We start from the raw sequence: 22017 nt of genomic DNA on the forward strand, positions 1-22017 counted from the left end.
AGTTTGCGCAATGCCGCTGATGGGGGCGCAAATGAGTCTGATGTGAGTGCGACACGCATAAATATATGTTTGTGCATGGGTATACATGTAAGCATGTGTGTAAATGTGTGTAAATGTGTGTAAATGTGTGTAAATGTGTGTAAATGTGTGTAAATGTGTGTAAATGTGTGTAAATGTGTGTAAATGTGTGTAAATGTGTGTAAATGTGTGTAAATGTGTGTAAATGTATGTGCATGTATATTTATGTTCACGCATATGTATACATATGTACATATTTATACCTGCGTCTTGGGGCACACTAAAAGGGGCCCATTCATTTTTTTTAATTTTTAATTTTTCTTTTTTTTCATTCCCATCGAGTATTCTCCCGAATTATACCTCCATGTTACTTCCCTATTTATTCCTTTTTTTTTTTTTTTTTAGTTCGTCATCTGCATCTCCTTGTGCATATTTTTTTTCTATGCTCATCTCGCTGAAGCTTCCGCTATATTTCCTTTTCCCCTTTTTCTTGGGAGATAAATTTTTCGAATTAGCTGGAGAAGGAGTGTCAGATGCGATGCTGCCAGTATTGCTTAATCGAATTATATCACATGATACTTTTTTCCTGCTAGAGCTTCGGACATTGTAGGGTACACTTCCTTTGAGGGGGAATTCCTGAGTGGAGTTCTCGCTATTGTGGGGTTTACCATCTGCACATGTCTTCTTGTCTGTGCAGGATTTTCCATCTATGCAGATCTTTTTTTTGGGGTTATCCATTTCTCCTATTCCAACCTCTTCAATGCCAACCTCTTCAATGCCAACCTTTTCAATGCCAACCTCTTCAATGCCAACCTTTTCAATGCCAACCTCTTCAATGCCAACCTCTTCTTCCCCCGTGACAAACTGTTCCGGTTCGCCCAATTCGTTAAGAGTCCTTTTCTCCTCATGCGTACTCTTTTCAGCAAACGAATTCTCAATCAATTTTATAAAATCATTTTCTGTCAATTTTTCCTCTTCCATTAAATTTGCGTTAATAACTTTTCGTCGTCTCTTAAAATTTATTTCGGTACATTCATCAGTATCATCATAAAAAAGATATGAAGGTAACTCCTCCTTATTTATTAATTTATTGGTTTTAATTAGGACCCTCTCAACTTCATTTTGATTTTCCTCCCTAAGGATGAAGCTGTAGAAGTCATCCTGCACTTCGTGAGAGGCACTGTGAGCAGCATTGTGAGCGGTATTGTAGAGGATAGTATGATCCATTTCTTCTCCTTCTTGAAGAGACGTATCGTTTACATCCCCGAAAGATAAAGTGCTTTTGTTGTTACAATTATCAGCACATATACCTGTACTGTTAATACTGTTTTTATCAGTAACTTCATCACGTTCCCCCGGTTGACCCCTTTTTAACTTATTACTTGAATGATTGGACATTGTAACATTGTGTTGTTCACTTTCTGCTTTTATATTTTTTACGTCGTTCTTTTCGTGTTCTAGATCTGATGAGAAAGAATCATCTTGTTTTTTGTTCAAACAGCCCTTTGCCAGATTCTCACTATGCTCAGCATCCTTCACACTATTCCTTTGTTCCTTCCCCCTTTGACCACACATCATGTGCTTAGATGTTTCAACGCTAACATCAACTCCAATCTCGACGTCAGTCTCATCGCCAACATCAACTTCAATCTCGACATCACCCTCATCGCTAACTTCTCTCCCCTTCCCCTCTTCGTCTTCACTCATATAAGTAAATTGCCCCTTACCTAGGTCTTCCCTGCTGAGGGAGTTTAAAACGGAAAAGTAGTGTTCCCCAAAATAATTTTTGTCAAAATGGAGGAAATAATCTATTTCTTCTTCATTCCTACCCATGTAATAGTTTAAAACTATAGGATTAGTGGGTTGTGTAGTGGCATCATTCTGTTGATATCTTTTAAAAATATTTTTTAATTTATTTTGTCTATCTTCATCATTATAAATATTGTTATATAACCCTGCTTGTATAACTTTATCATTCATTTTCAACTTGTTCTGTGCTTTTTTTAGAACTAATTCTTCTACTTCTGATAATGTAATGAATCGAAATACTTTCACTACATTTTTCTGTCCAATCCTATGGCACCTACACATGGCTTGTATATCTTGGTGTGGATTGAAATCGCTATCAAAAATTATAACAGTATCTGCTGCTTGTAGGTTTAACCCTAAGCTCCCTGACCTCGTTGATAAGATAAAGATCATCGTATCTTCATTTCCTCCATTCGCCAACTCGTCTCTCGGTTTCTCCCCCAAAGTTCTATCACGTTGGCATCTACCTCCGTTATCGACGCTATCACCACTTTCACCATCTCCTTGGCTTCCGCCATTATTATCGATTCCCCCCCTTTTGCCGTTCTGACCACTCTGGTCGTTCCCCCGGTTGAAGGCCTCTATAATTTTCTTGCGCTCGTTTAGAGCTATATTTCCGTCCAGGCGGTGGTACTTGTACTGCCTAAGGTCCAAGTAGTCACATAAGATGTCCATAAGCTTCGTCATCTGTGAAAAGATAAGTATCTTGTGCTTGAATTTCACAAGTTTGGGCAGCATTCTATCTAGGACTTCAAATTTACCGCTACATTTGATAAGCATTTCATCAATATTATAATCATCTAAGAATAAATAAGGATGGTTAACTATTTTTCTTAATTGCATAACAATATTTTGAAAAGTCTTTGTAGTTACAGATCCATTGTGATTAACTTGTTTAAATCCTTTAGTTTCTATTTGTTTATACAAAATTTTCTGATACAAGGATAATTCGATGTGTACATTATATTCATACTTCTTAGGTAACGATTTTAAAACATCCTTTTTTACTCTTCTAAGCATAAAAGGTAGTAACACACTATGAAGCCTATTAATTATTAACAACTGCTCTTCTTCTGTAATAGTTTCATACACACCCTTTTCATTATGTAATGGCTCAATAAACCATTTTTCAAAATCTACACATGAGCAAAAAATTTTAGGTAAAAGAAAATTAAGAAGAGACCATAACTCACTTAAATTATTCTGTAATGGAGTTCCTGTTAATAATACACGATGTTTACTTTTAAACTCAGATAATATTTTATGAAATCGTGATTTATTATTCTTCATACGATGACCTTCATCAACTACTATATAATTCCAAGCTATTTTCATGAGTACCGTCTTTTCCTTTATTACAAAATCGAATGTTGTTAAACATATATCAAATTCGCATTCTAGTAAATGCTTACCCATATTTCTTCTGTGTATTTTGTTACCTATATATGTTATTACGTTCAACGTTGGGCACCAGATACTAAACTCGTTGATCCAATTGGGCAGTGTTGATAGTGGAACAATTACGATACTCTTTAAATTGGTACTGGAAGTCGCACTGCCAGTGCCACTTCCTTCGCTTCCTCTAATTGCACTTCCTGTATTAGCACCATATTTGAACTCCTTTAGATAAGCAAACAAACTAATCGTCTGGACCGTTTTACCCAGTCCCATTTCGTCAGCCAAAATGCCATGAAGATTGTTATTATACAATGATACCAACCACTCTAATCCCTCCAGCTGATATTGCATTAATTTTCCTCCTACCAAAATGGATGGTTGAACTACTTTTTCCTTAACTGAGTGGGATAACCTATAGTATTCCTCTCTCGTATTTTTGTAATTTGTCATATGCGATTCGTTCGCATTCTCGTCCCGTTTTGTTATGCCTGCACTTTTACCCATTCCATCGGAAGAGCCACTGCCATTATGGTTACTCCCACCACTACCACTACTCCCACCACTACTGTTACAATCGTTAAGGTTACTACTACAACTGCCACTAATAATGATTTCACCGTTAATGCTGCCATTTATCTTTTTTTCGACAATACCCCCCCCTTTCTGCAATAACATGGAGGAGGTCATGTTACTTAGGAACTTCTCAGTAACAGCCACCAACTCTTGCAGTCTCTTATTTTTTGTTTTTTTTATCAATTTAATATATTCATCCATGTTATTTTCTTTTAATAATCTCATTCGTTCTTTTTCCTCTCTTTCTACTATTATTTTTCTCTTTTGTTCTATAGCTTTCATTTGATTATAACACAAGTTCGCCAATACTTTTTTGTGTTCTATCCTTTCTTCATATACCATATTAATGTAATTACTGTGCTTCCTTAAGCTATTCCAATTCGTTACTAATATATACTGTTTTAAATTATTAATTTTGTTTTGAATTTTTGAACTCTTTTTGATGTTATTTATATACTTCTCTAGACTGTTCTTCGTTACACTTTCTATTTTATTTATGTCTTCATTGAAACTCACACTGCATTTGTTTTTATCACCACTTAACTTGAGGTTCTGCTCACCTTTTCCACTAACTGTACCACTGCTTACACCACTTCCCTTACCACTACCCATACCGCTTCCCTTTCCACTGCCCATACCGCTTCCCTTTCCACTGCCCATACCGCTTCCCTTTCCACTGCCCATATCGCTTCCCTTGCCACTACCCATACCGCTAGCACTCCACAGTTCATCGAGGGCTGTTTCGGCTCTCCTCCTATTTTGCAAAGATCTGTAGGCAAATATGTTAGCAGCTGGCTGATTTTCACACCTTAACCGATTCATGCATTTTATTGGTATTTTCATTGGCTGGTTATCACTAATTATGTGAAAACCAAACAAGGAATTTATAACATCTGCTCTTAATTTCTTTTGTTTTAATTCTATTTTCTTTACCATATCTTCATTTGAAAAAATGTTTCTCATTACTTCCATTAAGTCTTTCATAACGTTAAGATTCTTATGCTTCATTTTAATATTCTTATCTGTAATACTTTTTACTTTTTCAAAAAATTTCAAATTAAAATGACTCATCATATTATATTTTATACATATTTCATTTATATGTCTAAAATAAACATTTTTTGCTCTTTCGAGCTTTTTCAAATTACTCAACTCTTCTTCATCAAATTCTAAACGTTCTATTATTTCTTCATCTGATGTATTAGAACTGTCAGTACTATTTTCTTCGCTATCTGATGAGTCCGAAAATAAAAAGCTGCTATCAGAATCGTCTCCTGATTTGACTAAGTTGCACCAGGTTCTAGATCTCTCCCCCATTTCTGCCTTTTCCGGTAATTCAGTATTGGAAGCATGTATAGACTTGGATTCCGGTACAAGTTCCCCTTCAAGCGAAGAAGACAATGATTCAATGCCCTCTAATGGAAACTCGGTTATATCTCCCCTTTTCCATAACAAACTTCCATTTATTTGCAATTCGCCATTAGTAATAGTGCCATTTCTTAACGGACCATTTGATTTACTGCATGGTGAAGACCTTTTATTCTTTCTAGCTTTTTTTCTCTTTCTTTTAATACGTTCCCTATGCCTCAAAAATTTGAGTTTTAACCCCAAGTCCATTAAAGTATTCTCCATACCATTTAGATTTTGAAATAATGTATCATCACATGAACATATCATATTAATATGATCATTAATATACTCATTTAAAGATTTACTTACAAATATTTGTTTATCATTTCGAATTCTTAAGTGTTCACTCATATATAAATATTCGCACTTTTTTGAACTCCCCTTGCATACCTCCTTCATATCGCTTTTTTCCACTTTGCATGTACTAACTACTATATCTGATAAATTGAATTCATCATTTTGGTTAATATCGACTTGTTCTCCCTCATTTCCTCCATGTGACAAGTAATCGTTATGCTCATCCTCTTTTACCTTTACCTTACCTCCCGTACACTCAATTTTTTCCACCTCGAGCTTATTATGCATTGTACCATTACTTCTATTATGGATAAGCTCCTTGTCTTTCTTCGCTTCCTTGACAACAGGCCTACTCAAATATTCGACCGATTTTTCGCTACACAAATTAATATTTGTATTGTCATGTTTATTTCTGGTCAATGTGTTATTCATAATAAAAAGAGGAATATTTTTCCGGTTGACCAGAACTACTGGAGATGCGGAAATAACGAAAAAGAAGAAAAAAAAAAAAAATAAAAAAAATAAAAAATAAAATAAAAACAAAAACAAAAACAAAAACAACAAAAAGGAAAAGAAAAAGAAAAAGAAAACTAAAACTAAAAACGAACAAGAAAGTAAAAAACGAAAACGATAACAAAAGAATAAAAGCATGTGTATGCATGTGCATAAGGACACGACTTTTATACATACTTTTTCCTCTTATTGTCGAGTGGGTGTTTTCAGTTGTAATATGAACAAGCACACCTCACCTCAACTGTTTTGCTTTGATTTGCGTTATCTTTATGTACCAGCGATTTTTATTTTATATCTTCCGTTCTTATGATTTAACATAACACGTGAAAAATAATAAGACAGTGCATGTATTTTACAAGTCTTTATTTTTTAATTTAAAAAATATAATGAAAACAAAAAAATGGGAACTTTAATATTTTAGTATTAAACCTCTTCACTAAGTATTTTTGTTATAACACCGACGCGACTACAAAAGTGAATCTTGTTCGCATTAGGTATCTATCATGTGTGAGATTTGCAAAGCACAAAAAAAAAAAAAAAAAAAAAAAAAAAATATTCAAAATAACCGCATTACTAAAATGAAAAAAAAAAAAAAAAAAAAAAAAAACTCAAAATAACACACACTACACAAATATAAGAAAAAAAAAAAAAAAAAAATGCACAATTAAAACGGCCTTCTTTTCCTTAAAGCATTAACATTAACGTTGTTATTTTTAATTTTCATTTATCAAAAAAATGCTTCATCGATGCTGAATGTTGTTCTCTTTTTTTTTTTTTTTTTTTTTTCTTTTTATTATAAAAATACATGTTTTGTGTCTAAAACGGCCAAAGTAGTATTTTTATTTTCCACCGTATCATCGAATAAATAACTCAAACGAGGGTCCTTACACACTTTTAACAGTTGAAGATTACTGGTAAAAATGGGAAGACGCAAATGTACGAGGGTACATAAATGAACTTAAATAGACATCAATAATTGGTCTGAGGAAGTCTGTACATATAAATATATATGTATGTATGCATATATGTATATATATACCCACACACATGCCCGATTACAAGCCTGATACAGTGCTTCCTATTTTTACACAAATAACGATGTTCTTAGTTTCACCATACGTTCGCTCGAAAAGCTTAAACAGTGACAATACAAATATTACATCAGAGTGTCGAATATATTGAGAACAATTCCTTAATTATTTTAAAAACATACAATTAAAAATAGTGATACCTATTCGAAAAAAAAAAAAAAAAAATTCAAAGTTTTTTCAAAGAAATTCCTATGAACATCGTGCTTTAATGCAAAAAATATGAAGGCATATATAAGAATAAAAACACATAACTTCTTCATGTTTATTTTTGAGAATTATTTAAAATATTAACAATTTTATGTATGTTAATGAAATATTCTGTGTGCATTACTGTTCTTGTAATTTCTTTTTTTATTTTTTTTCCTCCTTTTTTTTGTATATTTCTCATCATATGAAGCTATTTTTTTTTTTTTTTTTTTTTCAATTCAACAAATAACCAGTATAAAACCTTTAATTTACCGATTTCACAAAAATTATAAACTTCTTTACATATAAGGGCTTACTTCTACATCTTTATACAATCGTTACAGCTTTTTAAATAAAGTAATAGTATTAAAAAAAAAAAAAAAAAAGAAAAACCTCTCCCCCTTAATTTCTTATAGCAAAAAATTATAATTTCCTATAATATTCAGTTTTGTAAAAATATATATACAACACATACACATGTACACATGTACATATGTAAGTATGTTTAGCCTTTTTTTTACATATTTTCACTACTATTTTTTAAAATAATAATTTTCCACCACATGATGAAAATTAAGATAAAAGAAACTCTCTTAACATTATACAGATCCCTTATTGTTATACTTGTACAATATAAAATAAAAAAAAAGGGAAAACAAGAGTGATATAAAATTTAAAAATAAACAAAAAAGAAAAACCAAAAAAGTAAAGAAAAAAAAAAAAAAAAAATCCGACAACTCTATTTCCCTTATTACTATTAACAGACATACACTTTACTCTTTCAGTCCATGTACATGTGTTCCAAATTTATATCAACCTTTGCGTAAAAAAAAAAAAAAAAAAAAAGATAAAAAGGGAAAAAGACGCTTATATATGTGCAAGTGTGTATATGCATACATAAATACATACAAACATATGTAGAGAGGGAGATAAGGAAACTATTATGAATACTCAGTTGAACTATCAACTTTTTTAATTAAAATTTCCCGCGAATTGAGTGATGCATAAATAAGTTCCACTTTTAGAGGTATACAAATAATAAACGATATATTTTTTTCTTTTTTTTTCTTGTCAGAATAAAAATAAGAACAATTTCTCTTTTTTCATTTTGGTCTGCAACCTGTATGACCTTATGGTGTTACACAACTTGTCTTTTCAAAAATCCTGGTTTTTTAAACGAGGCAGGTACACTATTCATGATAACAGTTCAACAGTTCATTTGTTTTCATGTATTTCCATGTATTTTAATGTATCTCCATATGATTTCATGGATTTTCTTTTATTTTCTTTTATTTTCTTTTATTTTCTTTTATTTTCTTTTCATTTCATTTATTTTTTTATTTTTATTTTTTTTACGTATTTTATTTATTCTTCTCTCAATATATAGACGACTATTCTCTTTTTTTTTTTTATATCATTTCTTATAGAATTTTCAGGAGAAAATACAACTGAATATGAAATTAGAGTAAATATGTGTGAAAAGTGTAATCTTCCAAAAATAAAAAGATCTCACCATTGTTCAGTGTGCAAAAAATGCGTAATAAAAATGGACCATCACTGTAAAATTATGCATATGTTCATAATTTGAATCGAGGAAAAAAAGAAAATTAAAAATATAAAAAATAATAATATAAAAAAAATAAAAAAACAATAAAATATATACACATATAATACATATATATATATATATATATATATATATATATATATGTGCATATACGCACATAAACCAATGGAAAAAAAATACATTTTTCCCCGTTCTTTTTTTATATATACAATAATAAAGGCATATGGATTAATAACTGTGTTGGGTTATACAACCAGAAATTCTTTATTCTTCTAAATTTTGTAAATGCGAAATAATAAAAAGATTAATAATAATCTCATAGCAGTGCTATGGAACTATAATAAAGCCGTTACGCCTTGTAACTCTTAATGATATTATATGCATATCATGTTCAAGAACAAAAAACATTGTGCTTTATTTGTTCTTCATGTTTGTTTTGTTTTACTTTATTGTATTGTAGTGTGAAGTAATGTATTTTTTTTTATTTTTTATTTTTTTTTTTTAGTACGCATTATTAATGTGTTGCAATTGCTGCTTTGTAGTTATTTTTAAAATTATAACATGTATAAAGTCCCAACATAATTTTAAAGCTGAGGTAAAACTGAAAATAACGAATACTATTTTTGTTTACAACTTATTTATTAAATTTCTTTGTTGTTCTTAATACTTATTTTTTTTGCACATATCTTGTTCATGTTTTTTTTATTTTACTCATATTTTGTTCATATTTTTCTCATTTTGTTCAAATATTTTTTCTTTTTCCAGTGTGTGCTCACAAAAATGGATCTCATTCATATCATAGTAACATAATGGGAAAAGAAAAGAAAAGAATAATAACCTTCTTTTGCATTGAAACATATTCTCGTTAATTTTAATAGATGTTATGAAATATGTGCTTATTTTTATGAATGTTTTAAGGTAAACACCATAAGCTCTCTAATATTTGGAATGATTGCGCTTGTTATGCTAGTCGATCAGTATTGTGCAATAAAAACAAACACAACAGGTTTTTTAAAAAAACACAAATACGCAAAAGTACGTGGTCATATAAGTACATATACATATATATAAATATGTGTGTACATATATATGCTTATGTTTGTACATATATATGCTTATGTTTGTACATATATATGCTTATGTTTGTATAATCATTTCGCCTTACCATATTTACAAATTCAAGGAGGAAGTGAAATTACATACTTTTAAACGATTACACAGGCATAGAACTTTTAAAAAACATAAAGGGGAAAACGCAGCCATTTCACGAATCACTCATAGAAGTGTTTGAAACTCCATTTTCTTATTTATGGTATTATAAGGATATAAAACAATGAAAAAAGCAATATGGACCCGCTTAATTATAAATTTCTTTTAATTTAACTTTTATTTTTATGCCTTTTTTATACAAATTTTTTTTTTTTTTTAATTACACATTTCTGTTTAAGGCTTCTTCCAGTAAATAGAAAAGTGCAGAAGAATTTGTCAGTAAGTGCAAATTTTACGCAGAAAAAAAATAAAGTAATTTAGGAATAATATGAAAAAAAATAAATAAAAAAGGAAAAAAAAAGGAAAAAAATATATACAAATTTTTCTATTAATATCGTACATTTTGACATTTACCTATTATGTTGTTCCCCGTTTTTAATTTGTTATCCACCATAAGATACTCCTTTTTATATTTCGCCAAATCATCTTATAAATTTTTTTTTCTTGTGTTATCCCAATATTACCAAATTTTAAATAAATATAAAATACATATTACATAATATGTAATATATAACGTATATTTTTTTTTTTTTTTTTTTTTTAATCATTATTTGTCTCAAAAGCATATGCACATGCATTTGTATGTTATTTTTTTTAGTTTTACACATTATTCCAATTTTAATTTTTTGCCCCCTTTCAACCTTAGCATAATTTTAGCTTGTCCATTTCCCTTTCATTTTTTCTTCCCCTTTCCATCTTCTATTTTTGTCATTAAATATTTTGAAAACAGTCTGTTCAAAATTTTACTGTTATTTCACGTTATAGTCTCATGAAGTACAAATGAAAAATATAGGTAAAATTAAATTAAATAGAATAAAATTAAGTAGAATAAAATTAAGTAGAATAAAATTAAGTAGAATAAAATTAAGTAGAATAAAATTAAGTAGAATAAAATTAAGTAGAATAAAATTAAATAGATTAAAATAAAATAAAATTAAATTAAATAGAATAAAATAGAATAAAATAGAATAAAATTAAATAGAATAAATTAAAATAAAATATGACAAATAAATACTACAAAGCGGTAAAAATAGCAAAAAAGCAATAACAACGGTAAAGCGGTAAAATAAAAGAACAAATGAAGAGGCGCGTGAAGATAAAAAAATGCGTTACTCTCAAACATTAAATAAGAGAACGCTATTAGTTGAATACGCATGTGTACCACTAAGCGAAATGCACATTGCACATGTTTAATTAAAAAAAAGGCGATTAATACTTATTTTGTGATACTAAAATCTGAAATTTTTAATTTTAAAATTATAATATATTTTTTCCCCCTACCTCGTTTTTGTTTTTTTGTTTTTTTTTTAAATAATTTATTATAGAGCTATTTAATTAACTCTTCTTCAGTATTTGCCCCCAATTTGTATATGCTTAAGTTTGAAATTATGTTCTAACAGGCGTTCTGTATATTCTTGCCTGTACATGTTCTAAAATTGACTTTTTAATAAATACATTTGTTAGCACCTTTTTCTTATTTTTTCTTTTTGATTTCTTTTCGTTGAATAATTTATATTTTCCTTTCATTTATTCATTATTTCATTTATACAAAGTAAACGTAACATGGCATTTATTTTTGTTCATGCTAGTCTTATTCTTCATATAATTTTTTTTAGTTTATTTTTTTACCTAATGCATAACTTAATATATTTGTATTCGTTCTTTTTTAGGGCTCTTTTCACACTTCTTCACCTGTATTTATATTTGGTTTATTCCCTTATAGCCATTTGGCGTACACAAAATATATCTTTTTTTTATTTTTTTATTTCTAAACACTACAGAAATTTTCTAACTCTAGGGGTTCTCTCCCAAGGTAAGAAAAATTTTCTCTTCAATTTCCCCCCCTTTTTTTTTTTTTTTTTACAATGAAATACAAGTACAAAAAATGTACAAACTAAAAAACAATGAAAGTGATATAAACTCTGATGATTGTAATGAAACATCACAGGAATGCATTTACCGCTTTAGCTCCCCAAAAAAACAAAAGAGCAATACTTTGAAGAATTCAAAAAAGATAGAACAAACTTATTCTATTTCAAATTTCGAAAAATGGGAAGTTGTGAGTACAAATATGAACAATGAGAAGAATACAAAGAGAAAGGCTTCCAATACAAACTTAAAAAATAGCTCCCAAATTCAGGTAAATTTTGCAGGGTTAAAAAAAAATGAACAAGATTATGTGCAGCAAAAACGAAGTTTTGAAAAACTGCACGAAAGTGAGGGTGAACGGGAAACAAACGACAATTACATTGAAGAGAGTGATTACGATGAAGAGGGTGATTACAATGAGCGGATCGGTTACGAGGATCAAGTCAGCTACGACACCCAGATCAGTAACAACGAGACTGATAGGTATTGCGAATATAATGAGCGCAAAAAATGTCAAGCGTCAAGGGGGGATAACGTCAACAATTTGGGATCAATTCGCGAAAAGGAGCACATGTTAGGCGAAATGGACGAAAAGATGCACATGTCAGCTAAAATGGACGAAAAGATGCACATGTCAGCTAAAATGGATGAAAATGTGACCAGTTCAGTCGAATTGGATGAAAATGTGAACAGTTCAGACGAATTGGACGAAAATGTGAACAGTTCAGACGAATTGGACGAAAATGTGAACAGTTCAGACGAGTTAGACGAATACAATAGTTTATATGACGAAGAACTGAATGAAATGATCGGTGAGGGTCATTTTAAGGAACTAATTCCAGCAATACCACACGATATTTTAAATTCATATATTGCTTGTTTAAAAACGTGTGGATTTGAAAGAGAAGTGCAACTACATCGACTAATTAATCTCTTAGGTGATTTAAGGGACCCTATTTCAGTTATTCAAGTGTTAGGATTGCCAGGAATGGGGAAAACAAAAGTAGTTAAAAATTTTATAAAATTAATGAATGTTCCTTTTGCTTATGTTAACTGCTTAATGGCTGTTTATCAATCAGGTAGATCAGCCAAAAATGTTATATTTCATACTATACTAAAAGATTTAAGTATTAATTTGCTGAAAGAGTTTAATGAATATAAGAAAGTAAATAATATTATGAACTGTTCATATGATCCAACAAAATTAGTGCCTACCAGTGTTTCTAACACGGACAACTTTTTTAATATCCTACATAAGCTTTTGTCATTTAGGCCTGACGACGAGCAGGGTTTGGAAAAAATAGCATCTAAAAAGAAAAAAAAAGGAGCAGCAGTAGGAGAAGCATCGGGAGAGGAAAATAATGGCGGCAGAATAAATAGCCCAGTGAACGGGAATAATGCGGAAGAAAAGGAAAACAAAAAAAAGTGCAGGAATAACAAGAATCATTATTATAAAGACAAATTATATGATCGTTCAGTAGTTTTCATTCTGGACAATATTAGATACTTGGTTCGAACGCATCCTGACTTGTTCTATGCCTTAACTAGAATACATGAATATATAAAAGGACCTTATGCCGATGTAACAAAAGCGAATAAGATAACAAGAGGGTTATGTGTTATATTAATAAATAGATCACCATTACCAGATGAAATTTTTGATGGGTTACCTCAACCTCCTACTGTTTGGTTTGACTCATATACAGCTGATATGTGTAAGAATATTCTGTACAGATTATATGAAACTATGTGTTTTGAATCTCTGTTAACATACAATGATAAGGACTTAAAAATTTTTTACGTAAAAGATAATAAAAAAGAATTTTTAATAAAAAAAAAGAATGTTATATTAAACAACGATGTAATATATGATATATGGTGTAGATATATTGACTATATTGTTAATGTGTCTTATAAAGATTACAAGAGTGATTTTCATGAACTGCTATTTATATGTTCCCATATGTGGCCATTATTTATTAGACCTATTATAGAAGGATCTTTAGAACCGATTGTAGAAAATATGAATGCATTACAAAGGAATATTGACACACACATACGAGTTGCAACATATAATCATGCTAGTCACTTCACATTTGAATTAATCGATTCTGTTTTTCTAAATGAAAGTAATTTAAAAAATAAAATTGATTTATCTTTTTATTCAAAAATTTTGTTAGTAGGAGCCTACCTAGCTTCTAGGAATTTACCCATAACAGATAAAAGGTTTTTCAATGCTACAGTAAAAGGAGGTGCTTTTAGTTTACCGAAAAAAAGAAAAACAAGAAATAAAAATGAGTCCATTTTAACGTTAATAGGTCAAGCAATTCCAAAAAATTTTACTTTTATTAGATGGTTATGTTTAACAGATTGTTTATTAGTATGTTTCTTTGATGAACAATTAATTTTAAATAGTTTAATATGTCATCAGATAAATACATTAATACAGCTAGGTTTTATTACTTTTTCTTCCTCTAATAATTTATCTTGCCTAGTCAGAAATAGTTTAATGAATGGAGTACAATGGAGTGGATATTGTGGTAGTGCTCTTTTAAACTCAACTAATAATTTTTCCTCTCCAAATAATAATATCTTTTCTGAAACTACTAATTCTATGGCCTATGAGTCGCTAGATCCTTATTCTAAGTTGGTCATTCACGTACCTGAAGAGACGATCAGGAGCATTTCCAAGGAGATGAAAATACCCCTGGACGAGTTGATCCTTTAGATGAACAAAGAGGCTCGTTCGCCTCTCCATACGCGCATTCGGGGTGCTACCCCTGCATATATATAAGTCGCGACCTGCACTTTTTTATTTATTCATCTATTTATTCATTTATTTATTCATTTATTTATTCATTTATTTATTCATTTATTTATTCATTTATTTATTCATCTATTTATTCATTTATTTATTCATTTATCTATTCATTTATTTATTCATCTATTTATTCATTTATTTATTCATCTATTTATTCATTTATTTATTCATTTATTTATCTATTTATTTATCCATTTATTTATCCATTTATTTATCCAATTATTTCTTTATTTTAATTATTTTTTTTTTTTTCTGAATTGTGCAATATTAAACGCTTGTAGATGTGCGTGTGTGCGTTGTGGACGGGGGGAGAAGGGTAGACCAAACTGTATGCTCATTCTGCTTCACCATTTTGAAAAGTCAGGAAATATTTTAAAATATTTTGAAAAATGAACACATGGTTCCACATGCACTTAAGTTTGTTTTCACTGAATACACGTACACACATTCACATACCAATGCGCAGTAACAGTAGCACATTTTTTTTTTTTTTTGATTTGGAATGTAAATACGATGTTTTTATTTTCACTAAATTTAAAGAGGAGCAAAAGATTATTTTAACTCACACGTTACAGCACTCGCATCAGTATGTACGCGTGCGTGTATTTCCTCATCAAATAGCTCGAAAAAAAAAAAAAAAAAAAAGAGATGAAAAGAGATGAAAAGAGATGAAAAGAGATGAGAAGAGAAGAAAAGAGATGAAAAGAGATGAGAAGAGAAGAAAAGAGATGAAAAGAGAAGAAATGAGAAGAAAGCGTATTAAAAAAAGGGTAATAAAAAAAGTGATAAAAAAGGTGATAAAAAAAGTGATAAAAAAGGTGATAAAAAAAGTGATAAAAAAAGTGATAAAAAAGGTGATAAAAAAAGTGATAAAAAAAGTGATAAAAAAAGTGATAAAAAAAATAATACGAAAGAATAACAAAATAACATTCAAAAGTGGTTTAATTAATGTAAAAATGGGAAACATAAAAAATTAAGCAAAAAAAAAAAAAAAAAATAGTATGCACACGTGAACATACACCTATATAAAAATGTAAACATACATAAACATATACATACATACACACAGAGATATTTGGTACACTACCAAGATACACGCCATTTGAGGGAGGAGCCATCTTTCGTTGCAGCACTTTACAAAACACATACATGTTCACCTAGTTATATCAAAATGAATGCATTAAAATGCTGCTTTCACATTTATTCACTCTGGACAGGGAGCCTCTAACCCGCTCACATGTCCTCGAGCACAAGCTTGGGGTATATAGCCATGGTCATAAGTTCCTGAAACAACAATTTGCATGCATAGGGAATGTAAATCTGGGAAATGTTCGTTTTGCTATTACACACAGTACATTCGTAGGCATTTTTGTTAATGTCAGCAATACAACATAAACCACAGTTATCACAAACATGTACACGATAAGCATCACTTTCTTCAAATAATCTTTCTTTGAGCATTTTTGCTGAACCATGTGAAATCATACAATCTCTTTCCATTTCACCAAAACGTAGACCACCATCTCTTGATCTTCCTTCTGTTGGTTGACGTGTAATCATAGTTAAAGGTCCTCTACTTCTAGCATGTATTTTATCTTCAACCATATGTTTTAACCTTTGATAATAAGTCGGACCAATAAAAATTTTTGATTTTAACATTTTCCCATTATGTCCATTATATAATATATCATTTCCATATTTCTCATATCCTAATTTATGCAATTTATTTGAAATTTCTTGAACTGTTATTTTAGAAAATGGTGTTGCATCCCCTTCACTTCCTTCTATTGCTGCCACTTTTCCTGACAAACATTCTACTAAATGCCCAATAGTCATACGAGATGGAACAGCATGTGGATTCATAATTATATCTGGATATGTACCATCTGAACTAAATGGCATATCTTCAATTCTATATGTAATTCCTATTGTACCCTTTTGTCCATGTCTACTTGCAAATTTATCACCTATCTGTGGGATACGGACAGAACGTACTTTTACCTTAGCAAATTTGTTTCCTCTACTATTTGATGATAACATAACTGTGTCAACTACTCCATTTTCATTTGCTCGTAAACTTAAAGAACAATCTTTTTTATATTGTTTTAATATATTTGAGGTACTAATTGTTAACGTTGGTAATTCTGTATCATCTTTTGTAGTGGTACTAATAGCTGTTGTTCCATATTTTGCATTATTTGTACTTGCATAGTACGTATCTCCTCCACCAGCTGTAGTACTATAATATGTTGTACTGGATGGACTAGCAGATATAATACTTGGTGCACCAACAACACCGCCACCGCTACCACCATCAATACTATACTTATCACTAACAGGTGAATCTGGAGGACTGTCCAGAACGTTTGATGAAATTATAGGAGAAGCATACGGGCTATCAACATTTCCACGTGTTAACAAAGAACTACTCAATGAAGAGGATGTATGACCACCACCACTACTAGCAGCAGCAGAAGAAGATAATGCAGAAGATGAAGTCAAAGAAGAAGAAGAGATAGCACCTGTGCTACTATAAACCTGTGTTGTAGGCACCTTTCTTTGTATGACTATATCATCTTCATCCTCGATGTTCGGTGATACCTTTCCTATTATTACATCATCTCCTAAAACCCTAATTCCTGGAGCTATTAGTCCATCATCATCTAACTTTGTATAGTCTGCTCTTTTTAAATTTTTAACAACTCTGATGGACGGTTTTTCAAACGACTCAATAATTAAACTACCTTGTTGTTTCTCTTCACTGGTGTAACTACGATAGAATACGCTCCTGAACAAACCTCTATCAATAGATGACTGGTTCATAATTAAACTGTCTTCTTGATTATATCCAGTATAACACATAATTGCAACAATAGCATTAATTCCTGCAGGTAAATCCCGGAATCGTAAGTACTCCATTACCTTGGTACATACTAATGGTCTTTGTGGATAGTATAACAAATGAGCTAATGTATCTAATCGTATATTAAAATTTGTAACATATATACCCATAGCTTGTTTACCCATTGCACTTTGATATGTATTACGAGGGCTTTGATTATGATCACTAAATGGTATAATAGAAGCACAGACGCCTAGTATTAAGGATGGATGTATTTCACAATGAGTATAATTATTATAATATCCTGTACCTGTCTTTAAATCATCAATAAACATACTGATCATAGTCGTCTCTTCTTCTTCACAGTCAATATATTCTATAATGCCTTCTTGTATTAAATAATCCCAATTATACGTATCTGGATGTTTAGATATGTTTCTAACATGCTCCTTAGTTAATTTCAATCTATTTTCACCATTCACATTCTTAACAACATATAATGGTCTCATTGCCCTACCCGAATCGGTAAAAATTTTAATTTCTTTACTGTTTACATCTCTAACAATAGATGCTTCAGGTGATATATCACATCGTCTTCTTAACTCATACAATGTTTCAATTAAATTGTCAATTTGATTAAAACATCCTACCCATTTTCCATTTAGAAACAATTTTACTTTTTCCTTCATTAATTGAGGAGGCACTTCATCTAAGGATTCTAAACCCCATTCTAATAAAAACTCATATATATTATTAGTAGAGGTACCAACACTTATATCACACATTAAAGATAAATTTTTAACAAGACCAACGGATTGTCCTTCTGGTGTTTCAAATGGACATATCATACCCCAATGTGTATTATGTAATTGCCTTGGTTTAGCCATCTTCCCTTCTCTACCCAAAGGGGTGTTCAATCTTCTCAAATGGGACAAACAAGAAGAATAGGTTAACCGGTTTAATACTTGTGCTACACCTGTTCTGATTACTTTTCCATCTTTATCCTTTCCCCAGTTACCTGTAGCTAATTGATACTGCATTCCTTGAGTAATTTGTGAACAACTCCTAATAGCACCAGCTACATCAAATGGTTTATTGTTATCTATTTGTCTTTGTAATACTCTTCTTACATCTTTTGCCATTTTCCTAAAGTACGTTGAAAAGCTACTTGCCATCAATGGTCCAGCTATATCTAATCTTTTTTTCCCAAAATGATCTCTATCATCTTCTTTAATTCGTCCTAACTCTGCTAATAATAATCTATTTATCATATAACCGATAAAATATGATTTTTTACTTTCTACCCCTGGACCTGTACCCATATGTGGTAATACCTCTTTACGTAGCAATTCCTTTGCATATAAAATTCTCTTTTCTCTAGAAGCACCAACAGTAGGTCCTCTCTTCCCAATAAAATCTAAACAAATATCTTGTGTAGGATAATCAATACATTCTTCTAATGTTTCTCTTAAAGTATTTATCATCAACTTGTCATTAAAATCATATACAATTCTTTGTAATATATCTCTATCTGAGGTACATCCTAACGCTCGAAATAATATACCAACAGATATTTCGGTCCTTATATATGGTAATGTTGCTACTAATTGTCCACCTGCTTTGGACGAACTACTATTACTACTACCCCGAGATACACCTACTCCTGTTCCTCCTTTGGTTTTCATTTTTACAGAAAATGCAGAAGTCGCTTGAGACTTTTCCATCTGTGATCTAATTTCTGCTATCCATCCAAATTTCGATGGTTGCTTTTTTTTAAATACATAAATAAAATTATTAGCCATTCGTTCTTGTGCTACTAATACCTTTTCTCCTCCGTTAACAATGAAGTAACCACCTTGATCAAATGCACATTCCCCCATATCTGCAATTTCATTTTCTGGTAATCCTTTGGTCCAACAGAACATTGATTTTAACATTAACGGTATTCTCCCTAAATTTATCCTCTCATATATAAATTTTTCTTTTAATATTTGCTTCTTTGTTACTTCATCTATTATATATGTGTTCTGTTCTATGTCTATATATATAGCTGATGAGTATGTTAAATTACGTAACCGTGCTTCTTGAGGCCATAAATTTTTATTTATCATATTCCTTTCATCATAAAATGGTCTATCTAAAGATAACTGTCCAAATTTTAAAGAATATATTATATTATTATTTTCTTCTTTATCTGATCTGTATTGTGGTTGTGGTCTTATTTCAATCTGTGGATGTTCATCTATAATTTCTTGCATCCTATATTCTATAAAGTCGTTATAACTCTCTATCTGCTGGTTCACCAATCCATGACTACCAAAAAACGACCCTATTACAACCCAGCTGTCCTCCTCCGTTATCTGCTCCTCATCGCTTTCTTCCTCTTCCTTGGGGGCCTCTGCAGGGAGGGGCAAAGAATCAACAAAATGGGAAACCCGAGAAAAGCAAAAAAATATGGCATAAACGAGAAAAGTAAAAAAATATGGCATAAACGAGAAAAGTAAAAAAATATGCAGTGTGTGCATGCACAAGGGAAGCGCTTCTTCACTGGTACACGTTCCATAAAATAATCACCTGGACTCACAAACTCCTTGAGGATATAAGATGATTCAATCTTAACAGCCATTTTGAAATTTGAAAAAATGAAAACCGAAGTTATATATTACTCCAGTATTTTCCACTTTCGTTAAAAATAAAATTTAAAAAGAATAAAAATAAAATAAAATAAAAAAAAAAAATAAAAAAATAAAAATAAAAATGTTAAATAAACTTCAACCCCACGTCAACAATCACAGTACGTAAGGCTTTTTTTTTTTTTGCAAATGCTAATCATTGTACATAGAGAGCGAAAAAAAAAAGAAATGCCTTTCAACTTGTGCCACTCTGTATACATACAAATATATGCATAAGTACGTACATACGCACACGTACATAAACATATATACGTTTATCTATACGATTATCTACAAGTTCATATATACGTTTATATACATACCCACCCAATGGGACTCAAAAGCACGTTTGCCCACTTATGGCATGTTTTTTTTTTTTTTTTTTTTTTTTTTGTAAAATACAATCTTTAAAATGCAGCAAAGGTAAGAGAATCATCCGACCATTTATAAATATGTACGTTCATTATTTACATATTCATTCGAGCTAAAATAAGCACGTACATGTTTTCACATATATTTATTCCCGTTTATATAAATATATGTATAATTGCAAAAAATTTTGCGATTACAAATGTACAGTTTGGCCTGCCAAACTTAAAATTTGCGGGATATTATTATTCTCTCTCTACATATATATTATATATAATATATATATATATATATACATATATATATATGTATGCAATGAAGCATTTAAGGGAAAACAAGCCATGGGAGGAATATCAAAATAAATAACTTCAAAAAAAGAGGTCGCCCAAAGTTTCTGTACGGTAAGATTAATATAATTTCCCGTGAAAACGCAAATACATGTTAAAAAAATTTTTATAAGGATACACTTCCTTTTCCAGTAAACAAGGTAAAACATTCCCCGAGATGATTTGAAGCAAAATGAAAAAGGAAAGATATTAGGATAAAAATCACCGCTGCCAAAGCGACTTTGTTCAATTCAGTGTCAAATAAAATAGTCGTAACACAATTTTTCTTTTCTTTTTTTTTTTTTTTAAAGTACATACATATGTATATATATACATATATAATGATGTACCCTAACTGATACCCAGGTAGACTAAAAAGAAAAAAAAAAAAATTTAAGTCTGAGCAAGTCGCATATTTGAAACTTCTTTTTTTAGCATACGCTTAAATATATATGTATGAAGGCCCTACTTATTGATGTGATAAAATTAAAAGAGGGTAACTCGGGAAGTAAGAAACAATACAAGTAAAAGAAAGATATTTTTCTTATAATTTTTTTCTTTTTTTTTCCTTTTTTTTTTCTTTTTTTTTCCTTTTTTTTTTCTTTTTTTTTCCCTTTTTTTTTTTCCCTTTTTTTTTCCCCTTTTTTTTTTCCCTTTTTTTTTCCCCTTTTTTTTCCCCTTTTTTTTCCCCTTTTTTTTTTCGCCTTTTTTTTTTCCCTTTTTTTTTTTTTATTTTTTTTACAGCACTGTAAATTTCCTCGTAAGGAAGTGTACGGAAATATTTATGTACGTGTGCATAAACGTAAGCGTTTAATTTGCGAGAGCAACTGTTCAAACTTATTAAGGAAAAGAGAGATACAAAAAAAAAAAAAAAAAAAAAAAAAAGGAAAAACGCTTATACACACGTGTATGTATACATGTACATACATAAGTACATATATACATATGTATATACTTACGTACGTACATTATCAATATACACCACTG

General features: G+C 30.4%; 4 protein-coding genes across 4 annotated transcripts; 2 read left to right on the plus strand and 2 right to left on the minus strand.

Annotated features, from left to right (window-relative positions):
• Positions 1 to 393: 393 nt before the first annotated feature.
• On the minus strand, positions 394 to 6156 carry PmUG01_04016400 (DEAD/DEAH box helicase, putative; the record flags this gene model as incomplete). Its single annotated transcript, XM_029003158.1, has 1 exon — positions 394 to 6156. One exon carries the CDS (start codon positions 6154 to 6156, stop codon positions 394 to 396), a length of 5763 nt encoding a protein of 1920 aa, XP_028859619.1.
• Positions 6157 to 7858: 1702 nt separating this feature from the next.
• Positions 7859 to 10392, plus strand: DHHC11 (palmitoyltransferase DHHC11, putative; the record flags this gene model as incomplete). Its single annotated transcript, XM_029003159.1, has 10 exons — positions 7859 to 7921; positions 8060 to 8118; positions 8371 to 8480; positions 8732 to 8854; positions 9082 to 9143; positions 9368 to 9457; positions 9628 to 9663; positions 9781 to 9868; positions 10084 to 10174; positions 10311 to 10392. 10 exons carry the CDS (start codon positions 7859 to 7861, stop codon positions 10390 to 10392), a joined length of 804 nt encoding a protein of 267 aa, XP_028859620.1.
• Positions 10393 to 12016: 1624 nt separating this feature from the next.
• On the plus strand, positions 12017 to 14728 carry ORC5 (origin recognition complex subunit 5, putative; the record flags this gene model as incomplete). Its single annotated transcript, XM_029003160.1, has 1 exon — positions 12017 to 14728. One exon carries the CDS (start codon positions 12017 to 12019, stop codon positions 14726 to 14728), a length of 2712 nt encoding a protein of 903 aa, XP_028859621.1.
• Positions 14729 to 16054: 1326 nt separating this feature from the next.
• RPB2 (DNA-directed RNA polymerase II subunit RPB2, putative) lies at positions 16055 to 20289 on the minus strand (the record flags this gene model as incomplete). The annotated part of the gene is made up of 2 exons (XM_029003161.1): positions 16055 to 20061; positions 20238 to 20289. 2 exons carry the CDS (start codon positions 20287 to 20289, stop codon positions 16055 to 16057), a joined length of 4059 nt encoding a protein of 1352 aa, XP_028859622.1.
• Between the last annotated feature and the right edge of the window lie 1728 nt (positions 20290 to 22017).

This window comes from Plasmodium malariae (genome assembly GCF_900090045.1).
Source record: "Plasmodium malariae genome assembly, chromosome: 4".
In the NCBI taxonomy this organism is placed as follows: domain Eukaryota; phylum Apicomplexa; class Aconoidasida; order Haemosporida; family Plasmodiidae; genus Plasmodium; species Plasmodium malariae.